The sequence below is a fragment of the Quercus robur genome, chromosome 8 (assembly GCF_932294415.1).
Source record: "Quercus robur chromosome 8, dhQueRobu3.1, whole genome shotgun sequence".
NCBI classification, from domain to species: Eukaryota; Viridiplantae; Streptophyta; class Magnoliopsida; order Fagales; family Fagaceae; genus Quercus; species Quercus robur.
This window is the reverse complement of record NC_065541.1, coordinates 5,016,535-5,043,676: the sequence shown is the minus strand read 5'-3', so window position 1 is coordinate 5,043,676 and position 27,142 is coordinate 5,016,535. Positions and strand designations below refer to the sequence as shown.

The window sequence follows — 27,142 nt, the reverse complement described above, 5'->3', positions numbered from 1 at the left end:
AACAACAACACAAATATATTACAAACTAGTCGCTAATCTGTGTGATACACGGGATAGTTAAATAAAAATTAAAAGTACTTATTTTGCTTAAAAGTTTATGACTTAACTTTAAAAAATGTATAACTTGAAAATGAATGAAAATAAGTAAATTTTTGTTCAATATAATGGTTTAGAAAAATTCTTTTTTCTTTCATATCATTGGTTTCACGTACCACAATAACAATCTACAACCTAGGATTTGTTGTGAAAATATTTTAAAAATAACATTTCTCAATTCGAAACAATTTTAGAATCAACATTTGTTTTTTGAGTTAATTTGTCATTGTATCTCAGCCCTTTATAAACACAAACACAAAACTTTCCTATTCAAAAAGTGCAAAATGGAGGCAGTTCCAAATTATTTTGGAGAAATAAAGTTTGACTGCAAATATATTTGGAGTCCTAGGATCTATTTGTTTTGAAATAAAATATTTTTCATGAAGCGTTTTTCCCATTTTTAGGTGTATGTTTGCATTTCAAATGTGGTCAAAATTATAAAATATTTTCCATTAACTATAAAATCTTTTTATAAAAAGTTGTAAAACAATTTATTTTTAAAAATTTTGTAAAACATTTTACAAAAATACATGGTGACTCCCCCTCCTTCCATTTGGTGGCTAGGTCACTGGTCTGTTGGGTGGGACAATCACTGTAAATGGTTTGGTCCTTGGAGACGTCGTTTCGGCGGCAGCAGTCCATTGGCCAAAGCCACCTTTTTAGCAGCTGATGCTAGTAGCCTGGTCGCTAAAGACGTCATTCCGATAGCCATTGTTGGAGCCAACGTTTTGGTTGTTGGTTTTGGTGGTCTGGTTACTGAACCTCTGACAACAACTTTGATAGTTAAGCCATTAATTTTAGTGGTTTACTTGAAAAATTTTACCTATCACACCAAACACCTTGAAATATTTTATTGAAAATGTTTTACAACGTTTGAAAATATATTAATTCAAAACAAACAATGCGAGCTTCAACCCACATTTTTAATAATATTTTACTACATTTGAAAATATTTTACTTGAAAACAAACCATAAGAGCTTCAACTTATGTTAAAATGACATGTGTTCTTGTCATGTAAAATGACTCCTTTCAACTCACAAATAGTTGAAAAATTATTGAATAGTTCGGGAGTATATTTCCTCCTTCTCACATAGTGTATGTTTGTATTGCACTGAAAACAAGAGCTTGTATGTCTGCATTTTTTTGTGTGGGTCCCATGCACTGTTCACGGGACCTGCAAGTATAAATTTCAGCAAATTTTTCTTTAAAACTAGGCCTCATGGCACTATTCACATATTTAAAAATTATTTTGCTTCAGTTTTCAACAATAAACGATATCCAAACGGACACATAAATTCACCTGTACGTCATTCTCACATAGATTCACCTGAGAAGAAGAAATATACTCCCCAGATAGGTAATAGCAACCCTAGTTAAGATATGGAGCTAATCTGTCTATTTTGGAACCTAACTTGGTCTATTTTAAGTAACTAGTGGTCAATCATGCATCTGCATTTATATACACAAACACAATATCCCAATGCAAACCTGAAACCAAAACAGCAAAATGGAGCCAGTTACATGCACAGACCCAAGCTCCAATAAGTCAACTCTATCATCATCGTCACCAATCCCACCATGGGATGACATGTTCCGATCCGGCTCATTCCGCAAACCCTCCCTACCACCACCACTACTATTACCACCACCACCACCATGGCAGGACATGTTCGAATCTAACTCCTTCCGCAAACCCTCCCTATCACCACCAACTTCAGAACCAACACCACCACCATGGCAATACATGTTCCGATCAGCCTCATTCCGCAAACCCTCCCTACCACAATCACTACTACTACTACCACCACCTCCATGGGAAGACATGTTAGAATCCACCTCCTTCCGCAAACCCTCTCCACCACCACCATCACCACCACCACCACCACCATCATCATCACCCTCGCCACCTTCACCACCACCATGGAAAGAAATGTTCCGATCCGCCTCGTTTCGTAAGCCCTCCCTACCACCACCACTACTACTTCTACCAACACCACCATGGGAAGACATGTTAGAATCCACCTCCTTCCGCAAACCCTCTCCATTACCACCACCACCACCATCATCATCACCCCCGCCACCTTCACCACCACCATGGAAAGAAATGTTCCGATCCGCCTCATTTCGTAAGCCCTCCCTACCACCACTACTACAACTACCATCACCACCTCCAGCATCACCATCACCCTCCCTACCACCACCACAACCACCAACATCACCATTACCATCACCTTCCCTACCACCACCTCCAACACCGTCGCCATCACCACCCTCCCCTGACGCGCCACCACTAGAACCAGACGCAGATCACTCTCTCTCAAGCGACCCACAAGTCCGTCTCGCCCTCTACATCGCTATGGCCCACGCAGGCCTCGTTTTCACCACCTTCATCCTCTACTACGCCTCAGAACTCCTGGACGAATACCTCCGGCCAATCCAATGGGCCATTCTCTGCTCTATCCCTCTCAGAGGCATTCAACAAACACTTGTCTCGTTTTGGTCTGGGCCTCTCCATTCCGGCCTCTTAGAAACCTTTCTGGCTGTCCCAGTTGCAGTTTTCGAAGTTTTCTTTCATACCGTGATTGAAATTCGCCAACTTTGCTTACGGCTCGTTCTCAAAAAGCAAAAAACAGAGCCCCCAAGACGGTTCCAAAGTGGGTTTTCCAAGCTTTTGCGGTGGCTCTTTTCGTTTGGTATGTTTGTTATAGCTTATGAGCGGTTTGGGGCAATTGGGTCTCTGGGTTTGATTGGATTAGGCCTAGTTTTCAGCTCAAAGACTGTAGATTCAACAATGTCAGCCATGTCGTCGTTTCGGAGCAATAGCTTTAGACGTAGAGCTATTAGTGCGTTTTTCACTGGTGGGATTTTGAAGAGGTTGAACACCATTGTGGCAGTTGCTCTGATTGTTGGTATGACTGTCGGGTTTTTAGCAGGTGTCATCTTTTTTTCCTATAAGATTGGTGTGGAATGTAAAGATGCTGTGATTTCTTTGAAATCGCACGTGGAGGAGAGCAATTATGCTGAAAAATTAGGTCTGAAGAAGTGGATGGAAGAGAATGATGTGGCTGGAATGGTGGATAGGTACACTACAAAGTGTTATGAGACTGTGTTGGATCACATTGACAGTTTAGCAAAGCAGTATAATATGACTGAGCTTGTCACTGGGATCAAGTATTTTGTGATAGAGACACCGGTTAATGATTCTGTGAATTTGAATTCACCGTCTTTGGTTGAGTCTTCGCCTAATACTGAGAGATCTTTGAACCCGACGAATAGGAATTGGGGGATGATATATACAGAATTGGAAGATATGCTAAGAGAATTGATAATTGCTAGGGAGGACTTGGTTGAGAAGGCTAAATGGTTTGCTGTTAAAGCAATGGATGTGTCACAAAGTATGTTTGCTAGTAGTAGGATTGTGTTAGTGAGTGGTGTGAAGTTTGTGTTTTCCACTGGGAATTCGATTTTGTCTGGAGCCGCAGAGGTTTTCAATTTTGTGTCACAGTCAATTTTGTTCTTTTGGGTGTTGTATTATCTGATCACTTCGGAGTCCGGTGGGGTGACTGAACAAGTAATGTGTATGATTCCAATGCCGAATTCAGCAAGGGTTAGATGTGTTGAGGTTCTTGATAAGGCGATTTCGGGTGTGCTTTTGGCTATTGCTGAGATTGCATTCTTTCAAGGAAGTCTCACTTGGCTTTTGTTTAGACTGTACCAGATACATTTCTTGTACATGTCGACTTTGCTTGCATTAGTCAGCCCTCTATTTCCACTCTTTCCAGCTTGGTCTGCCACAGTTTTAGCAGCTTTGGAACTGTTTATGGAAGGCAGATATATATCAGCTGCTAGCATGTCCATTATTCATCTTGTGCTCTTGGATTATGGTGCATCAGAAATTCATGAGGATATACCTGGTCATACTGCCTATCTTACAGGGCTTAGCATCATTGGTGTAATGACATTGTTCCCTTCTGCAACAATAATTGTTGTAATAGCAGAAATTCTGTTACCAAATTGTTGTGGGAAACTCCTAGGATACTAATAGTACTCCCACAAAAGATCGATTGTAAAAATATACTGTACTTTAGAAAGAAAGATTTCAAAAATAATAATAGCAATAGTTGGAGCGAAGATAACATGAAATGATGAAACTAAACACAAACACACACAAAAGAGAACACCAAAGATTTACATGATTTGGCTTTTGTCTTAACATCCATAGGTAACAACAAAGAGAGATTTATATTGCACATAATGTGTTACAGAGACTTATGTTTTAAAACTGAAAACATGAGATTAAGTCATTTTCAATTTATAAAAACGCACACGGTGTATAATAAATAATGCCCTTTCATTAAACCGATTAGAGGGTACAAATTTTGTGTAGAGTTATTCTCACAAAAATACACCCAAATAGCTCTCTCTCACAACTACAAAAATCAAAACAAATATTGCCGTGCATGTTTGAACTGGAGAGATTCCTTTTTGCAACAACAATAATGGTCTGATGATGAAGTCCCACTTTCAAGTTTTATGAAGATTAATTATCGTTGCGACTAATCAGATGTGTCTTCAAATGTTTTTGCTAGAATCATGACCTTCCAATATCTTAGTTGACTTTAGGCTTTGTCGTTGAACATGCCAGTGAATCAAATTTTCTCTTCTAATCGGCTCTGGTGTTATTGAGGTCATTTCATTACTTCAGTGTCATTGACTTGCCTGCAACTACTTTTTATTTAACACCAAAAGAAAAGGACGTAGGAAGTTTCTGATTTAGTAAACAGTCCAATATTATTAGTATATCCTTATATTTCTTTGTTGTTTAATGAGATTTTTCTAATTCATAACAAAAAGAAAAGAAAAGAAAAAATGAATGTATCTACCATGTCCAGCTCCAGCCTATACGTGACATTTGCAGGTATAAGGACAGGAGGTTTTTTATTTTTTATTTTGGAAACTTCAAAGCTATATGGGATCACTCTCAATCACGTTGAAAAGGTTGTATGCATGTCTTATCAAAAGCCATTTCCTAGATTTAGTTTTCTAAATATGACCATATCAGGATATGCACTGAGTTACTATATTTGAATTGGTTGTTAAAATTATTAAGGGTGTGCATGTGTCGGGTTGAGAGGATTTTTTGACCCAATTCTCCTTGGTAGTTCAAAATAAAAACAACCCAACCCATCACATAAGTCCAACCCAACCTAACCCAACCCAACCCACATGGGTCAGGTTGAACCCATGGGTTAAACAATTTTTTTTTATTATTATTAAATTGAGTAGAAAAAAATATAAATATAAATATATTAAAAAAAACCCAAAGATTAATATCAATGTAACTCTTTAAAAGTAAACAACACTAATGACTAAACAACAATAGTAATTTACTAGGGTTTGTGTTAACTAATTGGGTTTTATATAGGATAGGAAGAGCTGATTATTTTAAAAAATTTATTAATTATGTAATATATTTATATATTTAATATATGGGTGGGTCGGGTCGGGTCGGGTCAGGTTTGGCGGGTTTGAAATTTTATGATCCAAACCCAACCTAACCCGCTATTAAAAAGTTTTTTATAACCCAACCCAACCCACCCACCAAGGCCTAAAAACCGACCCAACCCAACGGGTAGGGTTAGGTCGGGTCGGTTTTGGTGGGTTGGCTACACACCCCTAAAAATTATTGTCAAGATTCATAAGAATCTCAGTAAAAGAAAGTTAAGATTCATAAGAAAAGAGAAGAAAGACAAAGAGAAAGTGATTTGACCATATGGTCTATATTAAAGGAGTCAATTTTGTATTAGAGGCTGTTGTGGGCTTAAAAGTCTTCCTTCCGATAAATGAGATTTGTGTTGGGTTGAGGGCCTAAACTGAAACTCGACAATGGGCTTAAAGCACGGCCTAAAAGCTATCGGTGAAGATCCGAAGAATTTGCCTTATTTTATGCCTTGGGCCTAGGATGAGACTGACAAGGATCACGAGATGGCCTAAAAAGCTATCGGTGAAGATCCGAAGAATTTGCCTTATTTTATGCCTTGGGCCTAGGATGAGACTGACAAGGATCACGAGATGGCCTAAAAACACTTCCTACAGCAGACACATCAGCACAATAAAAAGCATACTGCAATAAAGAAATAGCCCAATGGTAAAATATTTCAGCAGTAAAGTATCCCAATGGTAAAATATTCCAGTGGTAAAATGAAACAGAGCAGAATGAACTTTTCAGTCGTTAATTATTTCACAGATTAAAAAAAGTATCTACATCTTCAAAATCATCATCCACTGGTTCTGGGGAAGGGTCCTCTAATACAATAACATGAGGGGGAAAAAAAAAAAAAAAAACTCTATAGTAACAATTACATCATAACCTTCAATAGTAAATGAATAAACAAATATCATAGGTTCCATTATAACAAGTAATGAGGAACCTAGTGTGAGATGAAGGGAGAGAGAGAGATTCCAACTAGCCTAGCAAGATCATTATGATGCCAAGGTATGTTTGTGGACATGGTATATGTAGTGAGTAGAGATGGTCATTTTAGGTAGTATGAGCAGTGAGATAGAGTGTTTAGTAAAGCTACTAGAGCTTTCTGCTGGGGATAGATGAGAGTTTATAAGTAGAGGTATGAGGGATATTTGTGAGCTAGGGGCTAAGGAACTTAGTTTCTAAGTTTGAAACTAAGAACTCAGATACTCAAAACCTCACTAAGAGCTTAAAGAAGATTAGAGATGGAGATAATAGAGAAGTTTATGAGAGAGTTCTTCCGTATCTCTTAGTGTATATTGGGCTCTATTGATTTGTCCTGAAGGATTAGTGGAGAGTTTTATTCATAATTGAGTTTGAGGGGGTAATTAACAAATAATCTCTGCTAAATCTTCCTCAATCTTTAGAAAATTCTTGGAGAATCATTCCTAGGATTTGGCCAAGAGTGGTAAGTTCATCTTTAGAGTATTCTTTGTTGTTTTGGGTAATGGCAGTTGGAGTTCTGACTTAGCATTAAATGCTGATTGTTCTCAGCTGATGGGATTAAAGCATGTATTAGGCTAATGATTTTGGTTTTGCTGCCACTAGAATCAGAGCTCCCTAGGGCAGGTTGTGTCACCCAAGCCAGGTGTCAATCTTGGAGCCCTTACTGGGAACTCTGCTGGAGATCCCTTTGGTGCCCTCTAAACCACATTTCCCTAAGTTTCCCCATTTGGGTTCATGTGCTTGGTCCATGAACCAGAAAGTACACGTTTTTGGCATGATAATGAGCTGTTTTCAAGTTACTCCCGGAACTTTCATGGTCTAGTTATGGCTACCCTTAGCCTTTGATTGAATGGGATGGAGAAGAAATGGAAGATAGCTAGTTGAAGCTTCCTAGCTTTATGTCATGTCACTCCAACTTTATGTCACATGAGAAATGATGAAAATGAACTTGGTAAGGAAGGGTTTAACCTCTGCTAGACATGTGTCTTCCTTTGATCTAATTTGACATTGGAATTGATGGTAGTGGGTCCCAGTTGTCAGGTTGTGCTAAACTTTGACTTGACAGCTCACGCGAGTTTCAGCTGTTGAGATTTGCATGTGAGCTGAGCTAACTCAGCTGGGCTTTGTAGTTGAGCTTCTTTGAGCTTGGTCATCCCTACAAAATGAGTAGTTTTGCCATGGGTGATATACATGGACTTTTGTAGTTAGTTGATTATGGAAAAAATTAGTTCCCATAAATTTTGTAAAAGAAATATTTTTGAAAGATGGGTAATTTAAATTTCCCATGAGTTAGGGACTTTAGTATATGAAAATATGTTTTTGCCAAGAAATAGTTTTAGGCTTTAAGCATAATGTAATTGTTTTTGCAAAAATAATATTTGGGCTTTGTAAACATGTGCCAAAATAATATTGGGTTTTATAAGTAGTTGTCAAAATAGTATTGGGCTTTGTAAAATAGGTGCCAAAATAATATTGAGTTTTGTAAAATAGGTGCCAAAATAATATTTGGGCTTTCTAAAATAGGTGCCAAAATAGTATTTGGGCTTTGTAGGATTTTGTAAAAATATTCCCGTGTAGCAACGAGTTTTAGAGGTGCTGTGTAGCAACGGACTTTGTAAAAGTGCCGTGTAGCAACGGGCTTTGTAAAAGTGCCGTGTAGCAACGGGCTTTAAGAGGTGCCGTGTAGCAACCGGCTTTAGGGTGCCGTGTAGTAACCGGCCTTAGGGTGCCATGTAGCAACAGGCTTTTAAGAGGTGCCGTATAGCAACGGGTTTTAGGGTGCTGTGTAGCAACAGGCTTTAGGGTGTCATGTAGCAACGGGCTTTAAGAGGTGTCGTGTAGTAATGGCCTTTAAGAGGGTGTTGAGGACCATTTTTTTGGCCCATGTAACATTACTTCATTGGCAACCCATGCCACATCAACATATTATTGATTTTTTGGGTAAATCTATTTAATACCCAAAATAAGCTCATATTTCATTTAACTACATGGATTGGACTCACATGGCCCGTAAGATCCTTACTTCAAGAGGCGGATTCATGGTCCACATTTCCTCTTCATTAATTGGGATTATAACCCCACGACATTATCAACATTAACATATGGATTGGGTTTAAGCGATGAATCAAAACTCACAGCCCATATTACCTCTTTTACACTCATGACAAGCGGCTTCTTCAACAAGAACTCATATTTACACAAAATGACAACAAAACCCAAGGTACGTCATCTCATCTTCAGCTTATGACCCAAGCTTATAAGTCTCTTTAAGGAAACTTTGGGAGTCGTGGTTTGGAGGGCCAAGAGGTATGTTCAGTAAAGCTTCAGCGGTTTAAAGTTGATAAAAGAGACATGTTGCTTGACGTGTCTTCTCCAACTCCCTGAACTCTGACGAGTCCGTGTGTAATGGGCAACATATGGTAAGCATCTCTTATCATGTAGTACTTAAAATGATAAAATTCTCCATTGCACTTTTCCTAAAACTTAATATTCATCATGTGACAAATGCTCAATATCCCCAGCCATCTAACTGCTGGGAAGATAACTGTTCATTCAATCCCCAGCTGTTGCTATACATATTTAGAAACTTCATTAGATTATTCTATATAAATCTTGTTGCTTTTTTCAGCTAAAATCCAACTCAAACATATGGCCTAATCTGATTGGTTATCTTTTTTCTCCAACTATATACAAAATATTCATGATATCTTTTATACCCAACTGCTGTCTGCCACAATCAGACCATATATGTCTTTGCCAGCTACCAGAGCAGAGCATTAAATACTCTTCTTGCTCATCAAGATTATGTCACAACACAATGAGACCTTGACCAAATCTCTAAAGCTTCCTTAGTCTTTAACCAATCCTTCTATTACTTGCTAGAAATGTGTTGTAATGGAACCTTGGACCAAAAACATAAACACTCAAAAAAGGAAATATTTCCAGTTGAACCCCAGAAATATATTCAGCACTTGACACATGGCTGGGAGTGATATCATCAGCCATTTAACTCCCAGCAACCAGTTGTTATACCCAAAATAGCAAGATACCCTTCAAAGAGATCTTACCATTTTTTAGCCAAATCCATCCAATAAATGCTGAATGTCCTCTCCAGCAGTCTGAAATCACCCATCTGACCTCATTGGCTTCTGCCCAAAGCAAACAGCTTTTCCTGACAGTTGGGACAGCTTTTTCATGATAGCTGTCACAACTTTTCTTGATAGCTGGAATAGCCTTTTTAGAACAACTGTGACAGTTGACTTAGCAGCCTGAACATTACTGATTTTTCCACATTTGACTAAAACCAAGACCAGCTAAAGAAACTACCTTTCTCTTACTAAAATACCTTCATTTTCTGTTACTTTTTCCCCAGCAACTCTTACCCGAAATAGCAAGAATACCTTAAAGCTAAACATACCTTTTTTGGCCAAATCTTAAGATGGATTTTCTAAAGATTCATTGCTAGTTGGGACAGATTTTGGCTGATATTCTTTGCTAAAATACCCCTTTAAACTCAGCTAAATGAGACCCTTCATCAACACCTCAAAGGGGGGACACCAATGGGGGAGAACCCTCTCATACATTTCCTTATTCTTTCTCCCTCTAATAATCATCTGAAGCTCTCAATGAAGTACTGAGCTTCTGAGATTTTAGTTTCCAAATTAGGAACTAAACTCTTCAGCCCTTAGCTCATAAAATGCCTTTATAAGCCCTCATACATCCCAGCAGAAAATCCTAGCAGCTTTGCTCAACACACTACAATACTATTACTCTCTCATACTCACTATCTCACTCTCCATATTCTGAAAATACATATATCTTGCTGCTCATATCTCTAAACATCTCTTTCTTCACTTCTCTTACACAATCTCATACACACTTACTACACCATTACATATAACACACCACAACTCTTCTAAACTCCACTCTCATATGCTCTCACTCTAAAATTCTACTGTTTTGCTGCTCATAAACACATCTCAATACTCTTCTACACCTATCTTACTACTCCTATCTCCAAATGCCTAAACACATCACCATACTCTTCTCTTACAAAATCTTTCCTCTTGGAAAGCAATCTCTACAACTTCTCCAACAATTATAATCTCATTTTTTTACTATTTTTAATCTCCATATCTCTCATGCTTCCATATATCACACATATTACAAATATTACATTCCACAAAACATCTATGTCTTTTACCATCTTCATGCTTCTCAAGAGATATCAAACACTTATACTAAAAGCCCTTCTCATGGAAGGCATGAACTTCTATTACTAAAGCCCTTCCCCTAAAAGGCACCAAGATCTTATATTAAAACTCTTCTCTTATAAGGCACAACTATTTCTTACAAAAGCCCTTCTCTTAGAAGGCACATATACTCCATACAAAAACCCTTCTCATGGAAGGCAACTCTATTCATAACTTCACAACAATTAAAAGAACATTGTTAAAAGGGAAACTCATTTAAGTGCATGATAAGAGGGGCAAGTTTAACCAACCCCTACACACAGCTGGACATACTCTCTCTCCCTCCAGTTGCACCCATTTTTCCCCTTCAATCTTGAAGTTATCATGGAAAACTGTCTCTCTACCACTGGGGTCACTCTGCTGGGATATTATCAACTCACAGAAGCTGTATAGCTGGGGCTGCAAACTATCAGAGATAAGTGACCTTACTTCCTTATCTTTAAATTTACATTATTGAGTATATGATTACTTCACATTTAAAAACATATTACTTTATTCCAACTGCTATTACAACTATTAACCAAGGCTTAAACTCATTTAAATGCATGATAAACTAGCTTTTATCGCTGGCATTCTGCTGGAATCCTATCAGCTCACTGATGCTACACAGTTGGGCTATAAACCATACAAAGATAAGTGACTTTGTTTCCTTATTTTTAAAATTACATCATTGAGTACATGATTACTTTACCTTTAAATAAATATTACCTTATTCCAACTGCTATTACAACTATTAACCAAGGCTTAAACTCATTTAAATGCATGATAAACTAGCCTTTATCGCTGGCATTCTGCTGGAATCCTATAAGCTCACTGATGCTACACAGCTGGGTTATAAACCATACAAAGATAAGTGACTTTGCTTCCTTATCTTTAAAATTACATCATTGAGTACATGATTACTTTACCTTGAAATAAATACTACTTTATTTCAACTGTTATTACAACTACTAATCAAAGTTATTATATCAAACACATATTATATATTTATTTGACCATTATTGCGATTCTTAGACTTTGGCTTTAATGATTTTATAGGCTTAAAAAAATACGCCGGTAGCCGTTGGATCACGTGGCCCAATGTTGAGTTCCGGACGCAACTCCCCAAAAAGAACTCGGGCCTAGTAAAGTCATCCCTCCAATGAACCACACGTGGCTGGGTAACCAAAAAAGGCCCCCGAACAGAGGGTTTTGTTGGGCTTCTTGGGTTTTGCCCACAAGGTAAATGAGTTTGGGCTTTTTTGGTGAAGATAGTATAATTTTGTGGCCCAATTTGGTAGTAGTATGATAATTATTTTTGTGAAAACCCAAGTTGGATAATATGTGGGATATAATGGGTAATATTTGTGAGAAGGCCCAAGATAATTTATGAGGCTTATATGGGAAATATTTGTGGGAGCCCAAGTTGGGTAATAGTATGGAGAATATTTGGGTAATATGTGGTAAGTGTGTAGGAAACACTTATGTGGGCCCAAAATAGTTTATGGGCTTGTATGGGTATTTTTTAGTGAGTGGGCTTAATATTGCTATCATTTCTAAGTTCGCTCTCTCTCTCTCTCTCTCTCTCTCTCTCTCTGTGTTTTGATTCGATAATTAGGGGAGAGAGGGATTTGAAGTGTTTTGAACCTTGAACATTTATGTTGATAATACCAAAAGGTGCTAGTTGAACTATAAAATTTTTGACTCCAAATATGGTAGTTCTAAAACCACGATAATTGGTGATATTGCAAAATCATAATAGCCCATGATATTTTTATAAAATCATAATCTGTGTTTACTTTATAGTATTCTAATAGTCAAAGGCCCCTTTCATAGAGTGCAACACAATAAGGTTTCCATGGACATGGATGTGTTAGCCAATTCACAACATAAATGAAGGAAAAAACCTATAAACAATGGGGGAACTAGTAGGACTTTGAGTGGTAGATTGTTGGATTACATGTGTGAGTGAAGTCTCACACAAAATGAATAAAAAAAAATATATGTGGTTAATATAACATAATTGGGTTCAAACTTAAAGTCTTAAACTTTTGGGTTAAATACAATATATGTTATATTAATCTCTCACTTGGAGTCTCCAAGGTGCTATCTCACCCAACAGATTGCCATGGGCCCATGGCACTAATAGGAGAAAATGAATTTAAATTTTCTGAACAATAATGAAGGCCATGAAAATCTAATTCAAGATTTGCCCTTGTTTGCAAGTTAGGGCAATAAATTCACTTTTCATCAAATATTTCTCTTTATAAATTCTCCATTGTTCTTCCATCTACGGCATCTCTCAACATGATGAATATGTTCATTTATTTGATGAAAAGTAACGTGTTTTGATACGTTTATCTTTGCCAATGACTCCTGGTATTGTGAACACTGAACATTAACTTCGCTTTAAGATCTAGAAGACATGAAGTGTGAGCTCTTTAACTGGAGCAATTTTTATGCAAGCTCAAATGGATTGGGGATGGTTAAGTCTGAATATGTGCCAACTACAAATGCCTTCTTTTTTCTTTGGGGTTAAAAGGGGTATTTTATTGAAGCACACTAAAAGCAATTGAAGACAGTAATACACCGAGAGTAATTCTAGGACTACATCCTTCTCTACAGTTATATTATGTGGTAGATTATGATTGACTACTTGTCACTTTCAAATAAACCCATTACTTTTTCTCACCACTCACAACTTGCTACATCAAAATTGTGGCATAAAATGATGTGGTCTTAGATTTTTTCCACCAAGATGTCAAGAGTCTTATAGCTCAGCTAGAACCACTAGGTGGTTTAAAAGAGAAACCTAGGATTCCAATCCTCCCCCCATTGTAACTATCAAATTTAAAAAAGAAAAAAAAAAGTTAGTAACAAACCAAGATTCAGTTGGAATTGCAACATAAGTTAGTAATTCTAGGACTACACCCTTCTCTACAATTATTTTATGTGGTTGATTGTAATTGACTGTCTGTCACTTTCACATGAATCCACAACTTTTTCTCATCACTCACAACTTGCTACATCAAAGTTGTGGCATAAAATGATGTGGTCCCAGATTTTGTCCACCAAGATGTCAAGAGTCTTATAGCTTAGCTAGTACCATCGGGTGGTTTAAAAGAGAAATCTAGGATTCCAATCCTCCCCCCATTGTAACTAAAAAAAAAAAAAAAAAAAGAGAGAAAAAGTTAGTAACAAACCAAGGTTTAGTTGGACATGCAACATAAGTTAGTAATTCTAGGACTACACCCTTCTCTACAATTATTTTATGTGGTAGATTGTGATTGACTACCTGTCACTTTCATATGAATCCACCACTTTCATATGAATCCACCACTCACAACTGGCTATATCAAAGTTGTGGCATTAAATGATGTGGTCTTAGATTTTTCCACCAAGATGTCAAGAGCCTTATAGCTCAGCTAGCACTATCGGGTGGTTTAAAAGAGAAATCTAGGATTCCAATCTTCCCCCATTGTAACTATCAAATTAAAAAAAAGAAAAAAAGAGTTAGTAACAAAACAAGGTTCAGTTGGACATGCAACATAAGTTATAAAATCTGGAAAATCTTTGGTTGGTAATAACCTTTGGTTAGCCTTCCAATACTAATGTTCAAAGCAACTCTGCTGGAACGATGTCTGGAGGCTCTTGCAATCAATTACCGGAAATAAATTAGTCTAGGGATACTTCTTTTAAAGGAACAGGTCTCACATAAAATTCATCATAATATAACCATTAGGGTAAACTTTATGGATCATTCAATATTGGAAAACAAAAAAATTGTGCCAAATACTTTAAATGAGTTCTAACAGATTAATTGGTTTCTGCTGTGGTTTTAACAATGTTCATTTATGTAACATGAAAATCAAAATTTATAACCATAGTTGTACAATGAATGAGGTTATCAACAACCATACTGCACCTTTTGAAGAGGGACTAACTGACAAAGTTCCTTTTATTTTTTTTCCTCACTGAAAGACAAAGCTCCATGTACCACTTTCATTAAAGATAAGTAAAGGATGGAGGAGTTGGTCTGATTTGAGAATCAAAACAAATTATAATCCTTCATCCAAACACATAAAGCCTTGAAAGAAGCAATCACAACAGAGTAAAATTTGAACTCAAAACCTACACTTCCTTAGACAAAATGCCTAACCCAGATAAAAACTACACATAGATAGCAACGTTTAACTCTTTGTCCTCTGAGGTCAAAACATGCGCACATGGTCTCGTTTTCATAGGTTTAACATGCAGATAACTTAATGATGAAGGACTTAAGAAGATAATTCGCTTTCTATTACACACAATGTACCATGCCCAATAGAGAGAAATTAAAAAAAGAAAAAAAAGAAAAAGAAGAAGCAATGAACAGAATATTTTTCCGTATCTGTCTGACAATAATCTATTGTGATTAGTATATAATTAAGGTGATGTCTAATTAACTCAAGTGAAAGAAATTATTAAAATAAAAAAAAATTCTTTTATAGGTGATTTAGGTTAATTATAAAAGAATTATTAAAAATGTTGCCTCGTAATATTATTACTCAGATAGAAGAAGACAACCAACTTTTTAATACATACAATTTACCTATACAATAACAATAAGTTTAAGGTGCAATCTTTTTATATAGATTATAGAAACTTATTATTAAATAATATTAGTAATAAATCCATGTAAAAGTGATGTTTCTATTATCACAATAAATTATATTAATTATTGTTGAATATATTATGAAAAATATTAGAAGTGTCATGTCCTGCAGATCGGAATAAGTGTTGAATATATTATTGAATTCAAGTACAATATTTTAGATACAATAAATTAGGTTCCACATTTTAAAATAATTTTTTTTATATAAATATGCAGATGGAGAAAATTAGGAGCAAATGACATACCGACATCACTTTAGAAAATTAGAAAACTTAATGTATTTGCATTTGTACAGCACCTAAGTGTATATATTACTATATTCATAATCCAGACTTTTGAGGTACCCCATCGGGAAAGGCAGGGCACAAACCCGTAGGTCCACAGATGACAAAGCCGACCATTTCATCATCCTTCTTCTGCATATTTCCAAAACAAAGTCTTTTTTTCTCACTCCTACACATGCACCCACTTGGAATTAGAATTAGAATTACCACTCCAAAATGAGCAAAATCTATTCCCTTTCTCTCTCTGACAACCTCTGTGTCAGTGAGTCCAACATTAGAGGAACCCTTCCCTAGTCCCTCGCAACATCACAGACTCAAACAACAACACAAAACACAACTATCTCACGCATCAAAATAAACTGAAACAAATGGAGTTAGTTCCATACACAGACCCAGAATCCAAAAACTCAAATTCATCAACCCTAGCGTGGCAAGACATGTTCCGATCCGCCTCAAACCTCAAACATTCTCCAACACCACCACCGCCACCACCACCCCCACCAACTCACGCGCCACCACCAAAACCAAACCCAGATCAAAATTCTCTCTCAGGCGACCCACAAGTCCGTCTTGCCCTCTACATCGCTATGGCTCACGCAGGTCTCGCTTTCACCATTTTCATCCTCTACTTCGTCGCAAAACTCCTCGACGAGTATCTTCGCCCCATCCAGTGGGCAATTCTCTGTTCTATCCCTCTCAGAGGCATTCAACAAACACTTGTTTCGTTTTGGACTGAGCCTCTTCAACTTGGCCTCACAGAGACTTTTCTCGCTGTCCCAGTAGCGGTTTTCCAAGTTTTCGTTCATACCCTGATCGAAATTCGCCGACTTTGCTCCAGGGTCGTTCTCAGAAAGCCAAAATCAGAGCCCCCAAGACGGTTCCGAAGTGGGTTTTCAAAGCTTTTGCGATGGCTATTGTCGTTTGGTATGTTTGTTATAGCTTATGAGAAGTTTGGGGCAATTGGGTCTCTGTGTTTGATCGGATTAGGCCTTGTTTTTAGCTCCAAAAGTGTTGATTCGACAATGTCGGCTGTGTCGTCTTTTCGGAGTAATAGCTTTAGACGTACTGCTATTAGTGCTTTTTTCACTCGTGGGATTTTGAAGAGGTTGAAAACCATTGTGGCAATTGGTCTAATTGTTGGTATGATTGTTGGGTTTTTAACTGGGGTCATTTTTTTCTCTTATAAGATTGGTGTAGAAGGCAAAGATGCTGTGATTTCTTTGAAATCACATGTGGAGGAGAGCAATTATGCTGAGAGGTTAGGTATGAAAAAGTGGATGGATGAGAATGATGTGGCTGGAATGGTGGATAAGTACACTACTCAGTGTTATGAGACTGTGTTGGATCAGGTTGATAGTTTGGCAATGCAGTATAATATGACTGAGCTTGTCACTGGGATTAAGCATTTTGTGATAAAGAAACCGGGTAATGATTCAGGGAATTCAAACTCGACGGCTTTAGTTAAGCCTTCGCCTTATACAGAGAGATTTTTGAGCTTGAGGAATCGGATTAGTAATAGGGAGTGGGGGATGATATATACAGAATTGGATGATATGTTTAGGGAATTGATAATTACTCGTGAGGACTTGGTTGAGAAGGCTAAAGGGTTTGCTGTTAAAGGAATGGATGTGTCACAACGTGTGTTTGCTAGTAGTAGAACTGTTTTAGGGAGTGGTGCAAGGTTTGTGTTTTCCATTGGGAATTCTATAGTGTCTGGAGCAGCAGAGGTCTTCCATTTTGTGTCTCAGTCAATGGTGTTCTTTTGGGTGTTGTATTATCTGATCACTTCGGAGTCTGGTGGGGTGACTGCACAAGTAATGTGTATGCTTCCAATGCCAAATTCAGCAAGAGTTAGATGTGTTGAGGTTCTTGATAAGGCAATTTCAGGTGTGCTTTTGGCTACGGCTGAGATTGTATTTTTTCAGGGATGTCTCACTTGGCTTTTGTTTAGACTGTACAAGATACATTTCCTGTACATGTCAACTGTGCTTGCATTACTCAGCCCTCTATTTCCTATCTTTCCATATTGGTTGGCCACAATTCCAGCAGCTGTGCAACTGTTACTGGAAGGAAGATACATATTAGCGGCTAGCTTGTCAATTATTCATCTTCTGCTTATGGATTATGGTGCTTCAGAAATTCAGGAGGACATACCTGGTCATAGTGCCTATCTTACAGGGCTTAGCATCATTGGTGGAATGACATTGTTCCCTTCTGCACTTGAGGTAATTATCAATCTTTTGTTCCTTCTTATAGTATTGTCATGTTTTATCCTCTGGTTTGTCCTTTTGATATTCTCAATGCAAGTCTCTTATTCAGTCAGTCTGGAGAGTCAGCATCTTATGAAATCTAAAAAGTATATACGGATGCTTCTTATTGCAATTGACACGCATCATCCATATAATTGAAGCTTTATCAGTATGCTGATTATAGATTTCTGTATGGAAGATTAGCTAGTTTAGAGATCGAAGGAGTTTCAACTTACATATTTTGATTGGAAAGTAATTTTCTTTGCAATGAACTTGGAGTTTTGTTCCGATATTGGGAAGCTGCAGGCTGCAGCAGCATTTCCCAAATGAGTCTTGACAGTGTCTTGTTAATAGAGTATTATGACCTTGGTTACTTGAGTCCCATTAACATAAACCTGCAGCTCTACTATCCTTCTTCATAGGTGTAGTCTTCTGCCAAATTTGTTAATTTTTCTAATGAAATTGATGATGTTTACTTTAGTCTATAGTGGATGGTTGTTCAATAGTTTGGACTGTTATTTGTTCTAAAAGAATTGAATTATCAGCCAACTGTTTGTTTGATTGTTGTTCTTATTTATTTAATTTTTAAAAATAAACTAAACTTAACATTTCCAGAAAATTTCTCCTCGAATGAATGTGGGTGTTAGGTAACCTCTAGTGGTCAGGTCAGTGAAAAAAACCATGACTCAAATCTCTTTATGAGGAAAATAATTTAGTGCTTTGTTACTAAAGAATTACAGTCTTGAAATGTCACACACTTGAAAAAAAAAACCTGCCAGTTCTTTACTCAGAATTTTCACCTATCCTATCCCCTTGGTATACTGTATTTCTGTTGTTTCTGCCAATATTGATTGTTTTTGGAATGGAACACTCATGATACTTCAATTTAAATTTGATGGTGTTTGGTTTAGTTTGTTGTAGAAAGGTTTTATTTTGTACTAGCTTTCTGCACAACTTGTAATGTTGTACTAATGATGTCTGCTGGGTTGTTTGGACTTGTATCCATTGTTCTACAGGGAGCAATTATGGGCCCTCTGATAACTACAGTTGTCATCGCTCTTAAAGATTTATATGCAGAATTTGTTCTAGAAGAACCTAAGAAGAAGCAAGAATAGAATGCATAATTAAGCCTCTGCCAACTTATCAAAAAAGAAAAGCCTCTGCCAGTAATGGGAGCCGTTGGAACACACTACACAGCCTGTGCAAGCACATGATTCTTTGTCACTCTCTTCAGTGGTCATTCAATTTTAACAGTAATTATTCAAAGATTGGCTACGAGGATGATGTTAGTCCCCCACCTCCACCAATGCCTTTTCTTTTTACTGTTTCTGTAACAATAGTTTATCATGTATTCTTCTTCCATTTTTTAGTAGCATGTAAGCAAGAGTTGTAAATTATTCATCCATGTAAGAATTTGGAAGTACTGTTCAGTTTGAACGTATAGGGATTTTGAGTGTGTTGATTTGGTTGTTAGCTTAGCACAGTGAGAGGTCGTACGACATTATTGGAGACCAATATGTGATTCACTGAACATGCGATGAGGACAAGCAAAGTAGTTGTTGCCACTACTGGATTTTCACTTTTTTATGTTTTTGTTGTTTAAAGAACCAGCTGTTACGATTCCACACTTTCAAAAGATAAAATAAACAACTCTTGCCAACATATACAGTCATTCAATATTCAACATTCAGATCCAACAAAATATTAAATGCCAAATTTTGAAGTCTCATTATGCAACGGAGCCAAATGCATATCCAGCAGAGCAATTTGCTACATTTTGATACATACAATCATTGTATAAGTACAGATTTCTTTTGACTCCAATATTACTGAGGCTTCTATCTAAATATCTGAACAATAAGCTACTTCATGTATTTTTGCAGGAACTTCCTGTGGAAGTCATTCCTGATGGTGTCATTAATGAAGCGCTTAGGAGTCTTGGTTTCACCACGGGCCTGGTTCTTAAACACCACGTCGTCATCCCACCTAAGCCAATAAATGCATAAAAAGCAATGCATTAGGACAGGACAAGCATAAAAATTAAAAATCATTAAAGAAGTTCCTAGATTTGATTAAAAAAACTTGTGTAAGGTTGGATCTTCTCGCAACTGACCTTCGTTTCACATTAAAAGATGTTGATGTTGTACTATTAAGCAGTGGGTTTCCTCGAAGTAGCTCTGCTTCTTTGGCTTTAAGCTCTTCTTCCCGCTCTAGTCGTTCCTAGATATGAACAATGCATAGTTGTTACAACTACTGTAACCAAAAAACACTGATAGTGATACATAAAGGTGACAAGTTAGCAAAATTTGGAAGAAATCCATTTCAGGGTGTACCCATCACTTTTCAAACAAAATAATTCCCATACTCTCAGTGATGCATTAATAGGAGTTTGAAAGAATGACACCGAGAAACAGCACATACATCCCCTTACTGTTTTGGCTAGCCAACGTATAATATCCTTACAAACATGTTATAAATAGCCAGTTCATTTGCTCCAATAAGCAGTGCCAAATTGGGATATCAATTAAGAGTAGAGTAATCCCTGGATAAAGTAACTCTCACCTTCCGTAGCTTCTCCTCTGCTCTTTCTTTCCTTATTTGTTCAAGCTCAAGTATAAGAGCTGCTTCATCATCCTCATCATCCTCATCATCATCACTAACACAACAAACAAGAAGTATTAACAAATAGTGTTTAATCCAGAGGACATGTCATTCTGGATGCAAAGGCATAAATGAGCAATGGAGTCAAATAGGAAAAATGAATCAGAAAATTCCTCTTCGAGTAAGAGATATGAACACAATTTTTAAAGAACATTCCAAAAGCACTTTTATGAACTACACATAAGACATATGAATACCATTTTTAAAGAGCATTCCAAAAACACTCTTATGAATTATACACAGGACATATGAACAAAATTTCGGACAAACACTCCAAATGCAGTCTTATGAAACACACACATGATTATTGATTCAAAGAAAACTGAACCTAGAATTTGCATGAGTCAAGTATATTGGCAGATAAAAATAAATAAATAAATAACTCTGCCAAGGGAAACAAATTAATAACCTCTCATCATCACTTTTTACTTCTACGTCAGAGTCATCAGCATCTACACTACGTGGAACAATACGATCTTCAGCTTCACTCCTTGTCCCTGTAAAATTTAATGATTTACGCAGTTAATAGACTGTATAAGTATATCTGGGGAGTACTTATCAAAAAAAAAAGTACATATAGGAGTCACTAAATTGATATACACATCAGGTGAGCTGGTAGATTTACCTTCCAATAGGAGATGGCTTTCCTTCCTGCGACCTCTTTCATCTGCAACAACATACAAGTCAACTAAATAAACAGCAAAATGCCAAAAAAGTACATTGTGGAAACAATATATAAATGAGGTAAATTCAACAAATCAACAATAAGAAGTTGCAAGCCAACAAACTTTGGTAATATAGATATATTCCTTTTCTTACCATTATAGGACTTATCCTTTGACAAGAAATGCCTCCGCTCGCGCTCTTCAAGCTCTTCACGGAGATTCCTCTTCTGCAATTCATCTTGGGTGTCCTGCCCGTCCTTTCTGGAGGTGCAGACAACAATCAGAAAGGGTTTCTCATATTGGCATGAAAAGGAAACACTTGCACAAAAAGACTACATTGGATTGGACCAAGACCATAAATATAGAATAGAATACTGGAATCTCACTTCATATGCACTATATATACACAAATATGGACGTTTGGGATGCAGCTGGCTGATCACATATGACATATATATCAATTTATCTACATCTCTCAAATACAAAATCTTGAACCATTTCCCATTCATAACAAAGAGTCAGAGAGAGAGAGTAAAAAAAATCTAGAGTAAAAAAAATCTATAAAAACTCCTGTCTCTTTCCGACTTTTCATGCAATAATAGCTCCCAAATTTCCTAAGCTAATAACGTATTGCCCATTGAGATCTTCTTACAACTAATAATTGCCTTAAGCAACAACTTTTTTATTGGCAAGAAAACACGCACCAGTTACATTTGAGCTATAGCTCATTGACAGCCATAAATTAAAAGTCTCTATTAGGGGTTTAGACAGAACTCTCCACCTATTGCTGCCACTCATTCTTAAAGGAGGCTGATTTCCTAGTTATGAAGCCTAGTCCTAGTTCCAACCACCCCCCCCCCCCCCCAAAAAAAAAAACAAAAATCCACCAAAAACAAAAGCCACCAACAACAAATAAATAAATAAATTCAGAGAAACATTATAAATAAGATCCACACCTAAAGAATCATTTCTTCAAGTTCTATTCAAGTTTAGAAAATACTAAACCCTCAAGATAGTCATCCATCCAACACAAAAGCATACAATTAGAAATAAAGATACAAGAAGATGACAGAACTCTACCTGGGCTTCAAAGTTGTATGAGCAGCAAGGTCCCTTGATGAGTACTTTTGTGAAGGACCAAAAATTCGAGTACCACCTTGCTCGTTACCACCTTTTGCTGGTGCCCATGTGGGACGAGCTGCAGTCGTCATCTCCTCACAATATTCTCAAAAAATAACCTATCCACCACAACAAGATACTTCAAAATGCATAATCACACAACCCATTTTGAAAACTTACACAGCTAATGCATTGAAGGCCATATACATAAGAATACCAAACTGTAGACCACCCAGAAAACAAAGATAATAAGCTCAAAACCCAAAAATTAAAAAAAAAAAAAAAAATGGCAAGTTTAGAAGCAACATAAATTACAACCACATAGTTATTCCAAAGTTTACAACAACAAAATCATTTAGGCCATATAAAGAGGTGAGGTTGGACCACACTGGGCATGGGCCTAAAGTTTTTAGCCAGAAATATAAACTAAATGAAAAATCTTATACAAAATGTAAAACTAAAATCATGTGAAATTCCCAATTTTGTTTTGCAAGAATCTTTCATTTTATAAAGATTAGATCAGAAAACAAATGAGAATAACACTAATAAATGAGAACAAAACTACAATACTTTCCAACAATTGCATTCATCACAATGGAGTGTAAACATAAAAAATTGGTGCCAAACTTCAAGTTCGTGATTCCTATCTTTTCCTACGGTTTCTCAGCAAACAAACATATCATATATCACACGAATTTTCTCTACTTCTACAACCAACCTCAGATTTTTCAGAGAATCAAAACCCTAAAATCAAAACCCAAATAAAAAATCGAATTTTTCACACAATTAATCGCTACAACTCAAATTCAATAATATATATATCCAAAAAGAAAATTAAAATTTTCAATTACCGGTTTGAAATTGGACTGGTTGAAACGAAGAACCGGAATCTGAATCACTGCGAAGAGAGAGCTAAGGCTTCGAAGCTATACGATTTGGTGAAGAAAGCTCGAGAAAGATTGAATGGTTAGGGTTTTCTATATTTTTATATGAGAGTCTAAAACAGTGTCGTTTTGGTTTACAAAAGCTAATTAAAAAAAGAAAGCTCAGAGAGAGAGAGAGAGAGATGGGTTTGTGTCTTTGTGAGAATAAAAAGATGAACGGAGACTATGGGCTGGGTTGAGAAGTCAAGCCCAGAGAGATGACCAAAGAGGCTCTGTGGTCACTCTTGAGAGGCCCATGGTTTTTTAATGTTTATCAGCCATTTTTTTGGGCTTCACAAAGTTTTGGGCCAGCCTCAGGTTTTGAGTTAATCTAGGTCCGGCCTGCTTAGGTGTACGTGAAAATCGCCTGACTGATTTAATTTATCGGGATCGATAAAAAAGAGTGATATTAGGGATCACGGACACAAGCATGGGTACGATACGGCAACATGACAAATTTTTTTTTTTGAAAAACTAAGACATGGATACATCGAGATACGTCTATTACTTTATTTAATATACTAGCATTATGTCTGTGTGATATCCGACTTAATCAAAATTCATATGTAAATGTTTTTATTTATTAATTTACTTAAAATAAATGAATATTTTACTTTTAAGTTACATAATGAATGCATGTTGTGTGAGACTAAGGTACTATAAAATGCATATATATATATATATATATTAATATTAATATAAATATAAATATATATATATATATATATATAATTGAATGCAAGATAGTAGAGGTACCTAAATATATATATATATATATAATGATTTTCAATAATACATTGAACTTTGAGGGTCAATTAATCACATATATTTAAATGGAAACCCCTTAAATTATTTAATAGTTAAAAACTATCAAAAACAATAATTGAAATCAGTTTAAGTGAAATCTCAATTTAATAATTAAAAACAATCTAAATTATTAAACATTTAAAATTTTGAAGTAGAGAGAGAGAGACTCACATGAGAATTTAATTTTTTTTCCTTGAAAGCATGGAAGAAGGCACTAAAACTTGAGTGAGTTTCACCTTACCAAGTTTAAGTCTTGTGCGTTGCACACTATATGAGTGTGTATATACATGAAAAATTATATGAATTTGACATTTATTGTAGAAAATATGTGGTGTAGTCTTACCCTTGTCTAGCTAATTCTTGTTATAACCCCTTTGTGTAGTGTGTATATGCATGAAAAATGATCTAAATTTAACATTTATTGTAAAAAAGAGGTGGTGTAGTCTTACTCCTGTCTACCTAATTCTTATTATAATCCCTTTGTTTTGCAGGGAGAGAGAGAAACGCTTCTTTTGAAAAAAAGAAAAAAGAAAAGTCAGCGTATAATATATAATAGCTAAGATATTAATCTTAGGAAGTGGTATCTCATACAAATTAGTATTTCAATTGTGGGTTTTAGTAGTTAGAAGTTAGCGCATAGAAGTTAATAATTAGAAAATTAATTTGAAATTTTTTTAAACCAATCCCTTAAAAAAGTTTTAGTAGAGTTTAAATCACGTTAATAAATTCTCCCTATTCAAATTTTTTTTTTTTTAAAAATCATGTTAATAAAAAGTTACTGATAAAACTATTATTAGAAAACATTTCTTAGGCTAATCTCTTTAGCTTTGTTGCCAAATTTATATAAACTCTTTAATTTAATTTAATTTCTTTTTTTCCGAAGAATATAACACAACCAAAAACCTATAAACAACAATTTACATTCAATATAAAGAATATAATCAAACTTATTCATAATTTAAAATTAAGAAATTAACACAAATTATAAATTAAGATATAAATTTAGAAAAAGAACAAAGAATAAACCTATTTGTTTTCTCTATCACTTTGAGAGATGAAAGTGTGAGTATGTAACTAAAACCTAAATCAATTATTGTAGAAGAGAATAAATGAGTACGAAAGTTTAATATTATGAATTAGGTTAAAACATATGTGAGAAGTTTTTATTAATTTTTTTGAAGTTAAAGAAAAATAGCTTAAAAAAAATGAGAAAATAATAATGAAGAAAGAATGCATACCTGTTATGGGATTTAAACATTCACATATTGGAATAAACTTTACTTCAAAAAGGAAATATATATATATATATATATAGAGAGAGAGAGAGAGAGAGAGAGAGAGAGAGAGAGAGAGAGAGAGAGAGAGAGAGAGAAGTAGAGTTTCATTTGATATAGAATTTAAATCCTATTGTAATTAAGATTTCTAATCAATTTGTTTGTTGCTATCTCATAAATCCCATAAAAAGTGGAATAAAAGAAAAGGTCATATGAATAGAAAGAAAAAAGAAAACATTTTTTTTTAATGGAAAAATGGAAATTTTTCTTTTATAACCAAAAGAAAAAAACAAATGTCATTTTTTTTAGAAGAACAAACATTTATTATATATAGATTTTTTTTTTTTTTTGGGAGAAGAAAGAAAAGGTGTATACTTTAAACTCAAATACTTATTACCTTATTTATAATTTTTTTTTTAACTTTATCCAAAAACATTTTTGGTAAATTGGTATGAACAATAATTATCTTAAAAAAAATCATGTGTGAAGAGAAAAATTTTGTTGTTGAATACGTAGCTTTTTTTTTTTTTTACACGAAATAATATAATTTAATCTATATATAAAAAAAAAAAAAAAGGAATAGATGAAGATTGTAGCTATTTTTTGTTTTTTAAATTAAAAAAAGGATTAGATGAGGAGTTTGAATTTTAATCAAATTAAGATTTTTATCAATTTAAAAATTATAGGAGAAGAAGATAAGTACAAAAAAGTTATATTTATTTTTAAAAAAATTTCTGCAATTTAGTGCAGCCATTTGGCGTAACCACAACGTCTAAGCCCTACTTTTATTATATAGTATATGATTTTTATTTATATTTTCTATATATTGCTAAGCATTTATTTTTCGTATAGTGTTAAAAATATATCAATTTAAGAGTAACACTCTATTTGTTTTAATAGAAAATCTTACACAAAGATAATTTTCTTCATTTTCATGTGTTTGTAAGTAAAAAAAAAAATTATCTTTTAATTTCTCATATTTTACTTATCAGTAGATAAAGTTAGAATCCACTAAAATTTTATGGACAACAATTCTATCTCACGCAAAACTAAATAACGAAAATAATTTTATCTTACACAAAGTTAAATAAGGGAAATTAAAAGATAATTTCTAACTCATTTTAAGGTCATAAGCAAACAAAGGAGAATAAAATTTTTTTCTATAAAATACTTTTTGGAAAATGATTCATTTTCAAGGAAATATTAATGTTAAAACAAATAGAGCATAATAATGGATAATAAAGTGAATTTATGACTATTAAATGATGTTTAGAAATTATAATGCAAACCAAGAATAAGAATATTTATTAATTTCAGATACACTATTACTGTTAGAGCATGAATGCTCTTGTAGGGTCACGATTCTCAAACGGCCCAACGATTACGTTGGGCTCGCAAGTGAAGGATCCCTCACAATAAAATTTGTAGAGAGTGGGCTTGAAAGGCTAGCGTTTGGTCACAGGACGTTGGTCCAAACCGGACTTTAGGGTAACTCAGATAAGAAAAGACTTCAGCCTGGATATCCAAGCCCCACAGTTTAGTAACTTGAGGGATTGGGCTTTTCGGATCATGTCCGAGGAGCACTATTGTCTTTCTCCGGTTACCCGGCGGTGGGTTTTTCGTGGTGGTATACATATATTGTCCGGGCATTCTCATCCCTGGAGTTTTTTCCAGGAAGTGAGATGGGATCTTCTTCTTTGTTACC

At 35.5% G+C, this 27,142-nt stretch overlaps 3 protein-coding genes across 4 annotated transcripts; 2 read left to right on the top strand and 1 right to left on the bottom strand.

Moving 5' to 3' along the window:
- The first annotated feature begins 1,567 nt into the window (after nucleotides 1-1,567).
- Nucleotides 1,568-4,209, top strand: LOC126694268 (uncharacterized). Of its 2 annotated transcripts, XM_050390408.1 has the most exons (2): nucleotides 1,568-2,004; nucleotides 2,179-4,209. In XM_050390408.1, exons 1-2 carry the CDS (start codon nucleotides 1,605-1,607, stop codon nucleotides 4,137-4,139), a joined length of 2,361 nt encoding a protein of 786 aa, XP_050246365.1. In that variant the 5' UTR covers nucleotides 1,568-1,604; the 3' UTR covers nucleotides 4,140-4,209. The 2 variants fall into 2 exon arrangements, with proteins under 2 accessions (XP_050246365.1, XP_050246364.1); XM_050390407.1 differs by having other exon boundaries at nucleotides 1,568-4,209.
- An 11,590-nt stretch (nucleotides 4,210-15,799) lies between these two features.
- LOC126694266 (uncharacterized) lies at nucleotides 15,800-19,553 on the top strand. Its single transcript, XM_050390405.1, has 2 exons — nucleotides 15,800-17,964; nucleotides 19,005-19,553. The coding sequence occupies exons 1-2, from the start codon at nucleotides 16,108-16,110 to the stop codon at nucleotides 19,101-19,103; spliced, it is 1,956 nt and encodes a 651-aa protein (XP_050246362.1). The 5' UTR covers nucleotides 15,800-16,107; the 3' UTR covers nucleotides 19,104-19,553.
- Nucleotides 19,554-19,692: 139 nt separating this feature from the next.
- On the bottom strand, nucleotides 19,693-23,475 carry LOC126694267 (uncharacterized). The gene is made up of 8 exons (XM_050390406.1): nucleotides 23,285-23,475; nucleotides 22,395-22,552; nucleotides 21,469-21,575; nucleotides 21,275-21,316; nucleotides 21,059-21,146; nucleotides 20,551-20,644; nucleotides 20,102-20,208; nucleotides 19,693-19,974 (listed from the first exon to the last, which is right to left on the bottom strand). The coding sequence occupies exons 2-8, from the start codon at nucleotides 22,523-22,525 to the stop codon at nucleotides 19,851-19,853; spliced, it is 693 nt and encodes a 230-aa protein (XP_050246363.1). The 5' UTR covers nucleotides 22,526-22,552; nucleotides 23,285-23,475; the 3' UTR covers nucleotides 19,693-19,850.
- Between the last annotated feature and the right edge of the window lie 3,667 nt (nucleotides 23,476-27,142).